This window comes from Oncorhynchus mykiss, chromosome 15 (genome assembly GCF_013265735.2).
Source record: "Oncorhynchus mykiss isolate Arlee chromosome 15, USDA_OmykA_1.1, whole genome shotgun sequence".
NCBI lineage: Eukaryota > Metazoa > Chordata > Actinopteri > Salmoniformes > Salmonidae > Oncorhynchus > Oncorhynchus mykiss.
In genome coordinates, this window is record NC_048579.1 from 24,268,902 (window position 1) to 24,286,579 (window position 17,678).

A 17,678-nucleotide genomic window follows, 5' to 3' on the forward strand; every position below is an offset into this window, starting at 1 on the left:
ATTGTTGGGTAAAATTAAATGAACAAATCATTGAAATTACTTGCAATCATTTTTAGTAAGTATACTGTATGTTTTTAGTTTTTTTATTATACATTTCAATTCACCCTAGAATCTTTTTGTGGCGGGGTGGTTGAGTTTGTAAAACTTCAATAAAATTCAAATGAAATGTACCATTTTACTGCCCCAGAATTCGAGGGTTCAATTCTTACTTCTGCCTGTCCCACTTTCACTCCTTCTCTATCTCCTCCTGTTTCCAGTCTAAATAAAGCATTGAAAAAAGGTAGATTCCACAAAAAATATTCTCCACGGGTCCTCATCAATCAATATTTAGGCTATAAATAATTTGCATTTCTTAACTGTTTTGATTGTGTATTTTTTTATGCTGCCTTTTACATGCACTAAAACCCCCAAAACTGTTTTCACAACACCAATATTCAGATTAAAATAACCACTTTGGGTGTTTCAGAGTACTTCTAGTCTGTTTTAAAACCCTTTCTGTGTATCAGAACACTTACATTGGGGTCGACATTCAAACCCCCTCCTAACACCAGATCCCAGGTAAGGTGCACTACTTTTCACAACTCTCCCCAAAAATGTCCATGTCAGGGCAAGCTGTCAACATCCCCAAGGGCTCTCTTAATTAATAAACGGTTAGAGCCACATGGAAGGTAAACCGAAGGATGGGGCTTGGCAGACGGACGGACAGTTACTCTTAAAGACGAAAAAAATATGGACAGGAAATGCAGAAAGTGACTGATAGTTTATCAGGAAGTACAGCAGCCTATCTGCCCTTCAGAGGTTTCTGTATGTCACACCAAGGAGAGCAATGACATATGCACACACTATTTGATCAATTATAAATGATGTATTTTAAAAGACCCAAATATGTAGACAGACACTTAATTAAAGTTAAACAAGATAAAGTACTAAGCGTGGTTGGTAATCAACTGTAATAACACACATTGCAATTGAAAGACAGATCATTGCAACCTCAAATCGTGCAGTCATTGTGTTAAAAACCGATATGACATTACATTTGGTCTGATGGTACGACATACACTACGGTCTACAGGTCAATTTATGTATTCAAATTAGCGTTGACCTTTTACATGTAGCTGTATTGCTTTGTATATTTACACTTCACAACAGTAATAAAATGATGTTTGAGTTGATAATATTGACCATTCAAGCAGCAAAGAAGCATTCATATCAACATACTGTACATCACAAACCCATACACTAATAAACAGTGGTAGTGCCAATGCAGTGAATTTCAGGAACGTAAGCTGCCTACAGCCAATGATCACCACGAACCCTTGTTTGATAACCCACTGTGCATCACCATAAATGACATAGGACCACATTTTCCTTCCAACTTTATATTCATTGACATCAATAGTAGTAACCCTGTTTTAAATCGATCACAATACACTGAAACAGATCCTAGAGGTAGAGCCTTCATGGCTTGCACCACATACCACTCCATTTCTATTCTCTATCTCTTTTGACATTCAATTCCTTTCATATACATTTTGAAGGATAAAGAACACATTATCAGCTCACACTATGCAGCGAATGAAGCTTACCAGCATTGTTTAAAGGAGATACAACAAATCTGCTTCTTAGAAGAGCCTGACACAAGTATTTACAGACTGACAAAGTTAACTCGTTCGTGACGCCATCTGCTATGTATAGGCCCCAAACTCAACCTGGTAACTACAGGGAAGTGGCTTGGCGCAACACCGTCATAACAATGCCATAAGCAAAACATACCAGCTGTCATGACATTTTATGAAAACCAATGTTAGTTTATAACAGCTGACACAGCACTATCATAGAACGCAACTCATTAGACATTCAAATAGGGTTTGTCAGATGTTAACAAAAGTCAACAGTAATGAACTATCATGTCGCATTATGTCAGATGTTATGGCATGCTTCTGGCGGTGTCACATACAGGGAGGTATTATGCCATTTTGCTTTAAATGGAGTATGCCGTTGAGAAGAGCACTGCTCAGTCTCTGTACTGTTTGATGAGCCTTCTTCTCTGGGAGGTCTTTCTCAGGAGCTTTCTGTAGTCATAAGGGTTGTCGTCCTGGCCCTCTGCAGAGGGCAGTCTGGGAACGGAGTGCCTGTCAACACAGCAACACAGGAGATAAAGTGAGACAGGGCCAGGCAGGAAATGAACAGAGGACCAAATAGTGAAAGAGGGAAAGAGATGCAGTACAGTGAGAGATGAGCAGAGGGATAAAGATGGAATGATAGATGGTAATAGATGAGAAAAGATCAAGACTCATGGTGGAATATTTAGGATTTGTTTGTTTTCTCTCTGCAGTCTCTCTGCGTCATCATAGACGTTCATGCTATGGACATACACTATGTATCAGTGTCTTGTGTCTGTGTATTCACACGTATTCCCAGGCGTATTAACAATAGATATGTGAGTATATGCATTTGTCTGTAGTGAATGGATTACACACCTTTTATCTGCTGGCTCGGAGACTGCCCTCTCTCTAGATTGTCTCCTGTCTGGAGTTTGTCTTCTTGTCTGTGGACTTCTGTCTGCAGCTGTTGACTGCCTCCTGTCAGAAGACTGTCTCCTCGCAGAAGACTGTCTCCTCTCTATAGAGCGCCTCTGTTCGATAGACTGCCTCCTCTCGAGAGATGCTCGTCTGGTGAGAGAGGTGCGTCTGTCTCCGGCTATGGCACCGGTGGACTTACTGGTGGGGAGGCCCTGGTAGTACTGGTCATCTACGTCCAGCAGCTTCCCAGGACTGGAGCACAGACAGGAGAAGGCAGTTATGGTCAGTCACTTACTATTTGACAATAAGTCAAAGTGGACATTTCATATGCCATACATAATTTGGCTTTCCGAATATGGCAAACCGATCAAATCAAATCAAACTTTATTTGCCACATGCACCAAATACAGCAAGTATAAACTTTACTGTGAAATGCTTACTTACAAGCGCTTAACCAACAGTGCAGTTCAAGAAGAAGAAATGATTTACCAAGTAGGCTAAAATAAAAAGTAATAATAAAAAGTAACACAAGAATAACAATAACGTGCTTCTACACCTGCATTGCTTGCTGTTTGGGGTTTTAGGCTGGGTTTCTGTACAGCACTTTGTGACATCAGCTGATATAAGAAGGGCTTTATAAATACATTTGATTGATTGATTGATATACATGAGCAACCGGTACCGAGTCAGTGTGCAGGGGTACAGGCTAGTTGAGGTAATCTGTACTTGTAGGTGGGGGTGAAGTGACTATGCATAGGTAACAAAAACAAACAAACAGCGAGTAGCAGCAGTGTACAAGGGGGGTGGGGGGGGTTCATAGTAAATTGTCCGGTGGTGATTTTTATGAATTGTTCAGCAGACTAATGGGGGTAGAAGGTGTTGTATTGCTGTATTGTGTCATGGCGAGGAAATATCAACGATACATTTGCTCGGCCATTGATTGGCATTGAGGAAGTTTCTCTAGCCAGCCACGCTGTTCACCCGATGGCTACAGTAGCCTTAACAGAGTATATTATTTCATAGCAGGATGAGCATCAATATGAACTCCATTACTCCACTTCCTCATTACACCAGCCTTGTGATGAGCTAGCTGGAGCTGTGCATAATGTGAACCCAGGACCTTTAGTTCTACAGCCGAGGCGGAAGGGCCTTCCTAGTTCCTGATTAATCACTGCCTCCCCTCCTCTTCTATTGACAGACTCAAATGGAAATTTCCCCTCTGTGGGTTTTCATATCCCCCCTCTTCTTTCCGGCTTATTGGTTGAGTTATGTAATAGAAACAGTAATCTATGTCACAGGCAGAGGCTGTGGCAAGCCTCAATGCCTACGGACTCTCTAACTAACAGGATTCTGCCGCTATTATATCGTTCAGTTAGACCGGCCACACAATGGGTGCTTTTCAGTCAAAACCGCATAACGGGTTTCCAGGTTAAAACTAAAAAAGGTGTTCCTCCAGTACTGAAAGTTGAGTTTTAGTTGGGTTTGCATTTTCATTAACACAGGAAACACGTTTTATTGTTGAATCCGAATGCTTATTCTCACAGCGCAAGGGGAATCGTTTTTGTCATTCTCTGGAGACTTGATTACCAGTATTAATTGAATAGGACCTGCGTCTCAGGAGCCAAATGGGATTTATTGAACCTGAATGGGATCTACTTTGCAGTGGTATAGGGCTTATCTCTTTCACTCTTTCCATATCCCTCCATCATTACCAGCCCAATCGTTCTACACCAGGCTTGGAGTCTCTTTCTCTCTCTCTCCCTCTCTCTCTCTCTCTCTCTCTCTCTCTCACACACATTCTTCTGTTCATTGGTTCCTTCCACTTCTCTGTGAACCTCTCTTCTTTCTTCTTTGCTTTTCTAGTATTCACACCCCTTGAATTTTTCCATATTTTGTTGTGTTCCAGCCTGAATTAAAAGTGGATTCAATTGTAATATTTTTTTTGTCACTGGCCTGTACCACTTCACCACATAATGTCAAAAAATGAAATTATGTTTTTCAATTTTCTTACCAACTAAAAAAACAAACATCTGAAATGTCTTGAGTCAATAAGTATTCAATCCCTTTGATATGGCTAGCCTAAATAAGTTCAGGGGAAATTTATTTCTTAACAAGTCATGTTTAACATGATTTTTGAATGACTACCTCATCTCTGTGCCCCACAGAGGAAGGAAACCGCGGGTTACTGGTGACATTAAAACAGTTACTGAGTTGAATGACTGTGACAGGAGAAAACTACGGATGGATCAACAACCTTACAGTTACTGAGTTGAATGGCTGTGACAGGAGAAAACTACGGATGGATCAACAACGTTACAGTTACTGAGTTGAACGGCTGTGACAGGAGAAAACTACGGATGGATCAACAACGTTACAGTTACTCCACCACACTAATCTAATTGACAAGAGTGAAAAGAAGGAAGCCTGTACAGAATAAAAATATTCCATAAAGTAATGCTGAAGAGGCAAAACCTGGTTCAGTCTGCTTTCCAACAGATAGAATGATGAATTCACCTTTCAGCAGGAAAATAATCTAAAACACAAGGCCAAATCTACACTGGAGTTGCTTACCAAGAAACCTTTCAGCAGGACAATAATCTAAAACAGAAGGCCAAATCTACACTAGAGTTGCTTACCAAGAAGACGGTGAACGTTCCTAAGTGGCCATGTGGCCGTGTTACAGTTTTGACTCATTCGGAAAGTATTCAGACCCCTCAAGTTTTCCCACATTTTGTTACATTACAGCCTTATTCTAAAATGGATTAAATCTTGGTTTCATCAGACCAGAGAATCTTGTTTCTCATGGTCAGAGTCCTTTAGGTGCCTTTTGGCAAACTATAAGTGGGCTGTCATGTGCCTTTTACTGAGGAGTGGCTTCCGTCTGGCCACATAAAGGTCTGATTGGTGGAGTGTTGCAGAGACGGTTGTCCTTCTGGAAGGTTCTCCCATCTCCACAGAGGAACTCTGGAGCTCTTTCAGAGTGACCATCGGGTTCTTGCTCACCTCCCTGACCAAGGCCCTTCTCCCCTGATTGCTCAGTTTGCCCTGGCGGCCAACTCTAGGAAGAGTCTTGGTGGTTCCAAACTTCTTCCATTTAAGAATGCTGGAGACCACTGTTTTCTTGGGGACCTTAAATGCTACAGAATGTTTTTGCCACCCTTGCCCACATCTGTGCATCGACACAATCTTGTCTCGGAGCTCTATAGACAATTCCTTCGACCTCATGGCTTGTTTTTTTTTTCTCTGACCTGCACTGTCAACTGTGGGACCTTATTATAGACAGGTGTGTGACTTTCCAAGTCATGTTCAATCAATTGACTTTACCACAGGTGGACTCCAGTCAAGTTGTATAAATATCGAAAGGATGATCAATGGAAAACACGATGCACCTGAGTCTCATAGCAAAGCGTCTGAACACCTATGTAAATAAGTTTTTTTATTATTTTATTATTTTATTATACATTTGTAAACATTTCAAAAAAACATTTTTGTAGATTGACGAGAATGACGAGGGTTTAAAAAAAAAAACATTTTAGAATAAGGCTGTAACGTAAGAAAATGTGGAAAAAGTCAAGGGGTCTGAATACTTTCAGAATGCACTGTACTTGAAAATCTATGGCAAGACCTGAAAATGGTTGAGTAGCAATGATCAACAACCAATTTGATGGAGCTTGGATGAATTTTGAAAAGAATAATGGGTAAATGTTGCACAATCCAGGTGTGGAAAGTTCTTAGAGACTTACCCAGAAAGACACAGCTGTAATCAATGCCAAATGGGCTTCTACAAAGTATTGACTCAGGGAGTGAATACTTATGTAAATCAGATATTTCTGTATTACATTTTCAACACATTAGTTAAAATTTCTATAAACATATTTTCACTTTGTCATTATGGGGTATTGTGTGTAGATGGATGAGAAAAATTTGTATTTATTCAATTTTGAATTCAGGCTGTAACACAACGAAATGTGGAATAAGTCAAGGGGTATGAATACTTTCTAAAGGCACTGTATCTATCTGTCTTCCTTCATTTTTTCACTGTGCTGTCTCACCACTGCTTTTCCTCACTGACACAATCCACCTCTCTCTATCACTCTCTCCCCTCCTATTTCACTCCCTCTCCCCACCCCTGTCCCTCTCCCCCCTCTCTCTCAGCTGTCAGCGACAGTTGGAGATGCTATCTTTCCTCCTGACCTTCTCGTTCTTAATGATGCATGTAAACTGTTCCTGTCCATAGCTGGCTTTATTTATCTGCTAACAAATTATTACCCTTGATGTGTACAGTCTCGTCGTCTCACAGCCCAGTGTGTGTGTGTGTGTGTGCGTGTGCGTGTGCGTGTGTGTGTGTGTGTCCAGATTATTTTGATAAAGTACCATACCCCTTCCTTGTTCATCCAGACCTATCTGTCTGTCTGCCAGCCTAGGGGAACCTCTATCATCACCTTTCTGGGAGCTACACGCACCACGTGGCCCACACACACAGACACACTGGGACACACACACAGACACACTGGGACACACACAGATTCACATCAAACAAAAAACAGACACGAAGCAAAGGAGGCTCACATGGTCTGTCTATCATGTATTGCAACATATTAGGTTTATTGTAGATCCTAAATAATTGATCACTGCATCTTTCATTAAATACTCAACAAACACACAGTAAAAATACTGATGTTACTATGAGTGGATTATATTGGACTTTGTCCACATGGCACTTGTCATATAGTTAGATTTCATTAAGTAAAACCATTGTATAAGGAGGATGAAGGATAAGGCCAATTAAGTCCATTGTAAATGTGTAAGGCTACAGGCCGTTAAGTTTGGACCCACACCCTGGCCTTACAGTTGGCACTGTCCCATATTCATTACTCACAAGCAGAGGTCCAAGATCTAACCTCTTAAAGGCCTGCCAGTAGCTACAAGTGGCTAGTTAAAACAGGGTGAATGATGGGCCGTTGACTTACCCTTGTTTCCGTGGCCTGCGTTTGTCATCCTGGACAGACCTCTGAATGTGAAAGACACAGGAAGTCGTGTTACATGGAAATAAACTAGGATTCAAATCTGTGAATATGTTTAGCTCTATAGCCTACTTACAAGATGTATTGCCTCCAATATAGCCTTCGAGACTATGTAAAAACTTAGAACTTAAAGCCGGCAGGTGATTAGTCCAGTAATCAATCGATCTGTTGGTTGACTAACAATTAAGGTCAGCTAGCTTGAGATCAGCTGAAGCTGAAGGGATGAGGTTGGAACAAACCTGCAGGGACTCTCCAGCCCCTACTTTGTGCCTTTCTAGTGCATACTGAAATTATTAGACAGAAATATTTCAACAATATAACACATAATGGAGTGCATCAAGGCTTAACTTCTTTGGGACAGGGGGCTGTATTGAGGAACTTGGATAAAAAGGTGCCCAGAGTAAACTGCCTGCTACTCAGTCCTAAAAGAATATACATATAGTTAGTAGATTTGGATAGGAAACACTCTGAAGTTTCTACTCTTTGCCTATCCAAGATACAGTGTCTATGGGGTCATATTGCACTTCCTAAGGCTTCCACTAGATGTCAACAGTCTTTAGAACGTTGTTTGATGCTTCTACTGTGAAGGAGGGGGGAATGGGAGCTGAATGATGAGCTGACCACGCACGTGAGAGTTAGCTTGCAGTCCATTGCATTTCTGAAGACAAAGGAATTCTCCGGTTGGAAAATTATTGAAGATTTATGATAAAAACACCCTAAAGATTGATTCTATACATTGTTTGACATGTTTCTATGGACTGTAAACGGAATTGTTTGACTTTCGTCTGCTCGCGCCGCATGCATTTGGACTGGGCTAAACGCGCGAACAAAAAGGAGGTATTTGGACATAAATGATGGACTTTATCGAACAGTTCAAACATTTATAGTGGAACTGGGATTCCTGGGGGTGCATTCTGATGAAGATCATCAAAGGTAAATGAATATTGATAATGCTCTTTCTGACTTTGTTGACTCCACAAAATGGCGGATATCTGTATGGCTTGCTTTGTTGTTTTAGTGCTGTACTCAGATTATTGCATGTTGTGCTTTTTCGGTAAAGATTTTTTGAAATCTGACACAGCAGTTGCATTAGGGAGAAGTGGATCTAAAATTCCATGCATAACACTTGTATCTTTTAGCAATGTTTATTATGAGTATTTCTGTAAATTGATGTGGCTCTCTGCAAAATCACTGGATGTTTTGGAACTACTGAACGTAACGAGCCAATGTAAACTGAGATTTTTGGATATAAATATGAACTTTATCGAACAAAACATACATGTATTGTGTAACATGAAGTCCTATGAGTGTCATCTGATGAAGATCAGCAAAGGTTAGTGATTCATTTTCTCTATTTCTGCTTTTTGTGACTCCACTCTTTGGCTGGAAAAATGGCTGTGTTTTTCTGTGACTAGGTACTGACCTAACATAATAGTTTGGTGTGCTTTCATCGTAAAGCCTTTTTGAAATCGGACACTGTGGCTGGATTTACAACCAGTTTATCTTTAAAATGGTGTGAAATACTTGTATGTTTGAGGAATTTTAATTATGGGATTTCTGTTGTTTTGAATTTGGCGTCCTGCACTTTCACTGGCTGTTGTTGAGGTGGGACGCTACCGTCCTGAATATCCCAGAGAGGTTAATAGCATACCCAATAGGATTCAAGTTGAATCTATGCCAGTTGAAAGACTTGTACGGTTTTGTAATATGCTTTCCTGCTTTCCATCGAAGCACTTGAAGTTGTCATGGACAGACCTTGGCAAAACTACATTAATGGAAAACTTTAAGGTTGGAAAACTTCTAACAACAGAGATTGTTACATTCCCTTTGATCTTGTGTCTTAATCACTCTTGGAGAAAAATGGCCACATCAATAATGTAGTGCGAATGCCAATAGATAAAAATGCAATTATTACAGTGCTGTAAAGGTGACAGAGAATGTATCACTACTGTATGGATGTAGTCAGACTCACATGGATGAGGTTGTAGTACGTAGAGTCCTCAGGGGTGTTGAGCGTCTTTGGCTGCTGGGTTCTGCGAGGCGTCCGACACACTTTCAAATCGACTGAAACATCACAACAACAAAAAGACCCAGATCAGCAATAATGCTTTGATTTCCAAGTAGCTAGAGAAAGTAGACATAGGTGTATTGTTATCCAGGTTTTTCATTTTTTCTACAGTATTTATCAATTGTGACTTGACAAATCCCTGGTTCATCATTTTTAAAAGAGTGCTATGTAATAAACAGAGACATTTTGTGTCCTTGTGGTTTTTTTTTACACAGGAACTGAGTGAAAACAGTTTTTTCATGTTATGCTTGAGAAAATGGCTTCCAAAAGACTAGCATGAGGAGGCGATTGACCCCCTGAGGGCAGCGAGAACACACAATGACTCCCCTGCTGGTTAACTCTACTCCACTTCACACTATTCTGCACTATTCTGCACGCTCTAATATTTTAATCACTGCCTTTAAACATAGCTTCCGAGAGGACAAACATTGCTACAATTGTAGCAATACCTGAAGAGAATATTACCTGGAAATAATTTTGAAATGGGAGGGTGTTTTAATAATGGTGGCTTCAGGAGATTCTATTCTACCAAAGACTTAAAGATTTTGTTGAAAATCATTATCCTAAGTATAAATATGGTAAAGTACACACATTAAAGGGTAAACATTTTTTTTTTACACAACTGCAAACTGCAAACTTCAAGGAGAAGGGCATTCAAGGAGTTAGTTTGATGGTAATTTGTGATGTCATCGCCAACCTCACTATTGATGAACAATAGAGGAACAATGGAGAACAAAAGAGGAAAGGTCCACCTGCCCACTTGTTTCATGTCATGAGACACCTGGACTACCTATTGAGATGGGTCTTTTGTTAAGTAAATCAGGTGATAAATGAGCTGAAAAGGAGACTGGAGTAGGACTTTAAGTTTTGAGAATTTTACAAACTTAAATGTCCCCAAAAATCGTAAGCCTTTATTATTCAGTTAAACTAACCTCATGGGCTTAGGGTTTGGATGCTATGTAGCCTACTTGAAGCTGATATTTGGCCTACAGAGCTGTATGGAAAATTTACTTAGGCCGTTATGTTAGACCCTTTTTTTCTAATGACTTACTTAAGAGGCTTTGTGACTGGGCGTATGATCACTGGAGAGGCTATCGGGGGTGAACACATGGTTTCCAGGTGCCATTCCATACACTCTGTTCCATAAATGATTATGAGCTGCGCTCCCCTCAGCAGCCTCTACTGTGTTCCATATTATGGTGACCTATAGGTCTCAGTAATGTATTGAATAACATGTGTATGTGTGCATATGGATGCAGTATGTAAGGTAAAGGCTGTATTTCATGCATGGGTTGGCATAGTTTTTCATATTATTGAACCTGTCTATTGAAAGGTCGTCGGTGATTCTGTATTGCTCAAAGGAGAAAAGCTCATTTGAAATCCCCATATTAATGGTTGTTGTAATTGCCACAGCGGTGCCTTATGAAACGTGATTAGCATTTAATTACCTTTTCCATGAAGTGAAATATGATTGGCATTCTAAGAAATGTCCCCAACTTTCTTTCTGCATATAAAAATTTGTATTTTAATTGAAATGTAGCGAGGTATGAGGACAGCTTATTATTGGATCAAATCGAAGACATTTTGGAGGATATAATGTCTCTGGAAATGAATTCTGCTCCTCAGGCAATGTGTTGCTGTTAAGAACACCTTGTAAAGGGCACATAGCAGGCATCTCAAGAGATTGCAGTTTGGATTTTATTGTTGTGGTGAGTTGTTATTGTACTAATATAGTGTATATCTCACATTCAGAAAATGCAGGTCTGATACCAGGTTACCAATTGTGTTGAGCCGCCGCTTATACACAGCACTGCAAGCAGCCACACATAGTCCCCAAATTCTAGGCTTGGCTCTCACAATCCAATATGAGAAAGTCACCCATGACACCAATAAAACTAATCATGGATGACACAATAATTATATTTCTTCCCGACACCTGGTAAACTTATGATGATAATAACATTTCAGCTGCCAGACGGATTTGACACACCAAGCACTGAGATGCTGAACTTTCACTCTGCCAGCTCCCTTGCTCATCCTTTCAAAGCAATTGCACATATCACCGGTGGGAATCAAATTCATTTTCTGATGACGCATCGCGCCGAGAACCGCTTTCCGGTTTTGGCACTTGACATCCCCAGTTTTTTTTTAGATACAATCTAGCCTTAATGAGAGAGAAAACAGAGCTTTGTCCGCTGATAAAATCATCAGCTAGTGCGAACCGGAGACATAACAAAAGCTGTGCCTTCTTTTCCCCATCTTGTTTCGCACCTGAGGCAGGGATGACTGAGCATAGGCTGAAAGTAGCACCTGAAATAGGAGAATGATTTCACAAAAAGGGGGAAATGACATAAGACATACAAAAAAAAACGCGATAATATCTGTGCACTTCACACATTGAGAAAGCTGCTTCGAAAAATGTAAATACTAGGAATGTGTTTGACATATTGTCTATAGGGCCAACCTGACACTCAAAGAAACACTGGTCATAAGTTCTCTTTACAAATGAAGGAGTTGGTTATGGAAGTAAAGGCTATTTGCAAGTGCACTCTGTCTTATTTCAATGAGTGTCAGTGAACTCTATTCAGCTCTCTGTCTGCGAGGGATAGTCTTGGAGCTGTTTGACCAAGCAGACGAGTCAGGAGCCCACTGGAATGATGGATAGACCAGAAAAGAAGGATTTGATTGCTTCTTCAGACAGGAAATCATACGCAACACTGCCAGAGTGACTCGGGATCACCATTAGTACTTCCAGTTGTTTTTTGTATAAAATCAGTCTACAATATTTAAATTTACTTATTCTCAAATGTATTGAATTTCATCCATGTCTGTACTCTTGTGTCTTGTCGTTTTCACAAAAGTCAGACTTACCTGATTGCTGATGGTTGGCAGCAAAGCCATTGACTGCCTGCCCTTTGACAAACATGCCGTTATTGGCTGGGTTTATCTGGTGGGCCAGGATGATCTCATTCAGCTTCTGCTGGAGGCTCATGTAGTTCTGGGAAGACGTCGTGACCTGTTGTATAGACAATGGACAATTGATACATATAATCAAAAAGTTGGGGGTTCAGAACCCCAAGAAAAGCTGTTGGCAGACGTATAAAGTGGGTTATAGTGGGTTAGTACTAGATTACCTCTTTAGAAAAGACCTCCAATTCCTCCATATCTCTCTGGGCTGTGGCCTTGGTGGCCTTCAGGTTCTTCCTGTCCTTGTAGCCCCTGAACTGGCTCTGGATCTTCACCGCTGCCTGCTCCTCGTCATACCTATCCCCTCCCTGAGACTCTGTCTCCTCTGTCTCCTCTATGCGAACCAGCTCTACATCGGTGAGGTCCACAACCCTGTCCTCAACCTTCAATCCTTCCTCCTGTTCCTCAACCATGGGTTCCTCCTTGCTCCTTTTGACCCGTTCTCTCTCCTCCTTGAATTTCTTTCTATCCCGGTGTCCTCTGAAATTGCTCTGCAGAACGGTGGCAGCTTTTTCCTCGTCTGGCTCCGACTGGCTTGCGGTGGACGGCTCTGGTTGGGGTTCTAGCGTTGGCTCCTGTGGCTGGACTAGTTCTTGTTTGGGTTGTTCTTTGGCCTCTTTCGCCTTCTTTTTCTTGGGGATTTTTCCTTCCTCCTGCAGGCGTTTGCGCTCCTTGTGGCCACGGAAGTTACTTTGAATGACCGTTGCTGCCTTGGCCTCATCTACTTCCTCCTTCTCTTCCACTCCTGCAGACACGGCTGCTGTCTCTGGAACCTTTGACATTCCTTCTGGTTTTGACATACCTTCTACCTTTGCGGTCTCGTCTTCAGTTGGGCTCATCACTCTCTGTTTCCTTGCTGGGATCTTGCCTTCTTCAACCAGCCTCTTCCTCTCTTTGTGGCCCCTGAAGTTGCTCTGGAGAACTGTAGCTGCCTTAGCTTCCTGTTCCGGGTTAACCTCCTCCCCTTCTGCTCGCTCTGCATTCTGTTGCTCGTCAATTTCTGTGTCTTCCTCGTCCACCAGCTCTTCACCCACTTCAGTGTGTTCATCGTCGTCGTCCTCTTCCGCCTTGGCCGTGTCTTCATCCTCTTCCTCCTCCTCCGTAACTTCGGTCAACCCATTCTCCTCTTCCTTTTCCACTGCAAACTCCTGCTCCTCCTCTTCATCCTCCTCGATAATAGCAGACTCCAACTCCACAGGTGAGGGTGACCTTAGTCTCAAATCGTCTCCGGACAGTGTCTTGTGGCGCTCCCTGAGTTTCTTTCTCTCCTTATAGCCTCTATAATTACTCTGGAGGACCACGGCGGATTTGGCCATCTCTTCCTCCTCCAGTTTGGCAGCTTCAATCCTCTCTTTCTCTACCCTGTCTTTCTCAATGGCCTCCCTAAAGAGAATGCAGTTGATTTTTCTCTGAACAGAATCAAACTCAATGTCAAATGTTTATGATCTGGAACAACTATAGGGGGTATACTCCACATATACGTTGATATGAAGAGTTGTTCCTGCCTTGTCAGCAGCTGATGGAGATCCTAATAAATACTGAAATACTAATTATGAACTGGGTGTTTCGAGCCCTGAATGCTGATTTGTTGAAAGCAGTGGTATATCAGACAATATACCACGGATATGACAAAAAAATACTTTTTAATGTTCTAATTACGTTGGTAACCAGTTTATTATAGCATTAAGGCACATCGGGGGTTTGTGGTATATGGCCAATATACCACGGCTAGGGGATGTGTCCAGGCACTCCACGTTACGTTGCGCATAAGAACAGCCCATATCTGTGGTATATTGACCATATACCACACCACCTTGGGCCTTAGTGCTTAAATATAAAATGTATACTAAATAAAACATTAACTTCACAATGCTTAAAAAGTTCTGGATCTACTGTCCTACATTTGACTATGACTCTGTTTTTTGCGTAGTGCAGATCCATCGACATGGTTGTCCCTACCTTTTCTTTTTAAAACTCTTCCTCTCCCGGTGTCCTCTGTAATGGGCCTGAATCTTGGCTGCTGCTTTATTTTTTTCCTCCACCAACTCCTTGTACTTCCTCTTGGCGAGGTGACCTCGGCAAACTGCAGAATAGGAGGGTACAAGTTGAAGCTACACTAAACGTACCACGTATCCCTCTGAACACGAGCAAACCGATCTTAGAAAACAAAATCGTCTCCTCACCAGCCTGTAACTGGGTGATGAAGGTCTCAAACTTGGCTTTGCTTAATTTATCATCAGCACATCTCCTCCGTACTTTATGTCCTCTGTACGCTGGTGGACAATATATTAGAGACAAATCATTAACATACATATATTAACTATTGTTTATGATAATAATGACGTTAACAGTATTTGCACACGTTTAAAAGGAACTGGGACAGTTTTGGTTCCACTATGGTCATGAGGTCAAAGTGACCACGTACTGACCTGATTGTATGGCCACAGCGCTCTGTGCTCTCTTCTCCAGTATTTTGCGGTAACGTTTGGCCCCCAGCCAGCCCCGGACGTAGGCCTGGACCAGAACGATGCGGTCTATGGTCTGCCTCACCATCAGGTTTAGGGTCTCCACATGGTAGTACTTCAGAAACACCTGAGACACCACATCGAAACACAATCGAAGGGTGTAGACTCAGTCATACTCTCCATGAGATTTGTCTAATCATTTACATTTGACTACAAAATACTCCATGAATGTGACCTTACTTTCGTTTTGCCCAGGACCCAATTTTCCAGTTTGGTTTTTTCCAATATAGCTGCACAAGTCTCTGGGCTCGCATCTGGCTCTTTGTGCGCATGGAAAGCTAGTATGTAGTACCTGCAACAACCAATACTAGACTTACCAAACCATTCCTGCGCACTATTAGCCTAAAACCCACAACATGAGTTGTCTATTCTTCTAGTCATTCACAAGCAATAAGTGGGAGCCTATGGAGTCTTTTCTATGATTAGGATCACCAACCTGTTGACGAAGTTGGTGTAGAGGATGCGGTGAGAGTAGCCCTGCCGGCGGATCTTAGCTGTCTCCAGGACACCCGTGTAACGCAGCTGCACCAGCACCTTCTCCCGGTCAAACTTACTGGCCTGCCGGTCATTGTTGGGCTTGATGCAGCGCACAAAGTGGGGCTGTCCCGCCACCATCTTGGACAGCAGGTCCATTAGGGAATACTGGTGAATGAAGAGGCAGGAAGTGAGTAGTTTACCTAAAGCATCCAATCAAAACTAGTGTCCAGGTAAAGACCTGAATAAGACGAAAATGCCTATTCATGAATTCCTGTATGAGAAGACATATTTAGTTGCTTTCTTTTCCCGTGTAAACCAGTATTTATAATCTAATTTTCCAGGGGTACTGGTACAACGCCAAGGAGCTAAATAGGTACACATTACATGTCACAGTATGCAAATGTGCTGTACTACCAGTCAGTTTATCAACAGAGATGTACTACCATTCAGAGCTATACTACCAGGCTTGGGGATAATCTATCCACTCAGTAATGTAGGAAGTGATCAAGTGAGACATTCTTACTCTGAAGTAGGAGGCTACTGTCTGTGTTCTCATGTTGGTGGACTCTCTAGGATGGTGGGTGGTCTCTCCAGTTCCAGTATCACCCTGGACACACAAAACACTGAGTTTATCAAAAAGGATTCACCACAGGTTGATGGTAGGTGTATTTGTTGAGTTATATCAGTGAATATTGAAAAACAGTATTATATGTATTATATATAGTGTAAAATACTATGGGCCAGTTTCCCGGACACTGATCAACTTCAGTCTTGGACTTAAACGCCATGTCGTTGGAGATTCTGCATTGAGATTGATGTTAAAACCAAGGCTTAATCTCAGTCTAGGGAAAACTGGCCCTAAAAGATGTTGTAGAATATTACGTTTATTTTTTATTGACTGAACGGTACGAGTATAAAATCATTATGGATTGGAAGTTATTCATCAATATGTAATTAACATGAAAAGCAATGATGTGTTAGATGAGGGCTCTGAACCCCAAAATACTTTCCTGTGAATAACAAATAGGTAACAGCCTAAAATGGGTATCAACATTCAGAAGCCTTATTACCCCAATCATCTGCGTATCATATTTTTTCATGGAATTGTCTCTCATTTTTGTTGTTGTGTGAAAATCACAAAATTTTGAAAATCACCAATCACCGTTTGAATATGTACTGTGTGATCGAGAAGCAAGAAAGGCTTGTGTTTTTTTTCTGGGGTGAGAGTTAATTTCCGAGAAGAAGGCTGCAAGAGATGCATAAAGAGGAAGGAAGCGTAAACAAACACGAGCCAAGTTAGGAATCAAGTTTGCATAATGACAACTTGTTTTAAATGTTTAATGCTGAGTATTGACTTCAGAGGTACGAAATTAGATATTTGTGACAAAGGACAGTGACCACTTGATCATAAGAGAATGTATGTGTTAAGTCAGTTTGTTTCAACTGGCATTGCTAGATATGGCATGGATTATAAGGATTTTACCACAGAGGAACTAGCTATTTTCCTGCTTATGATCATTGGTAAAACTGACATTTAAAATAAATCCAGACACTTGAAAATCAGTGGGACTTTTCTTATTCCATAAAACGCCCTCTGAGAATTTCCAACAATGTTCTCAATAGCAGAGTAATAAGGAGAGTGCATACTATAAATGCAAAGATATGCTAATCTGGGACATGGCCAAATACGAACCTTGAAACATTGCACATGAGTTAAATTGCTCACTAAAAAGCAACAGCACTGACAAAACATACCTTTACAACATGAGTCTAAAACATTTCTAAAATTACACTTTCACTCTCATGACTACAGGAGGAGTCTCTGATGTGCTTTCTTAGGCAGAAATGTAAAATATGCAGATGAATGGAAATACATTCATGTACTCATCAAAGACAGTTAATTGCCTGGTTTAGCCTCTGCCGATGGCCCTCAGGTATACAAATTGGTTTGACAAAGTGTGAATTGTGACTTCAAAAAATGCAATTTTCCTCTTCCCCTAACAATCAGATTAGTATGGGGTACTGGAAAGTAAAGGGTTGTGCCCTTTCTGTGGGGAAGATACGTTCTAGGGGTAACTTTAGGTTGTTATGCAGA

General features: G+C 41.2%; 1 protein-coding gene across 1 annotated transcript in view; it reads right to left on the bottom strand.

Annotated features, from left to right (window-relative positions):
• Positions 1-989: 989 nt before the first annotated feature.
• The window catches only part of myo3a (myosin IIIA), a 74,642-nt gene continuing 57,953 nt past the window's right edge, over positions 990-17,678 (bottom strand). Inside the window, exons 25-36 of the mRNA XM_036944113.1 lie at positions 16,107-16,190; positions 15,543-15,748; positions 15,287-15,398; positions 15,011-15,173; positions 14,765-14,854; positions 14,541-14,664; positions 12,749-13,964; positions 12,486-12,630; positions 9,519-9,610; positions 7,493-7,533; positions 2,481-2,774; positions 990-2,132 (exon numbers count right to left, since the gene is read on the bottom strand). Coding sequence (XP_036800008.1) covers positions 2,015-2,132; positions 2,481-2,774; positions 7,493-7,533; positions 9,519-9,610; positions 12,486-12,630; positions 12,749-13,964; positions 14,541-14,664; positions 14,765-14,854; positions 15,011-15,173; positions 15,287-15,398; positions 15,543-15,748; positions 16,107-16,190 — 2,685 coding nt within the window. The 3' untranslated portion in view covers positions 990-2,014. The remainder of the gene's footprint in view (positions 2,133-2,480; positions 2,775-7,492; positions 7,534-9,518; positions 9,611-12,485; positions 12,631-12,748; positions 13,965-14,540; positions 14,665-14,764; positions 14,855-15,010; positions 15,174-15,286; positions 15,399-15,542; positions 15,749-16,106; positions 16,191-17,678) is intronic.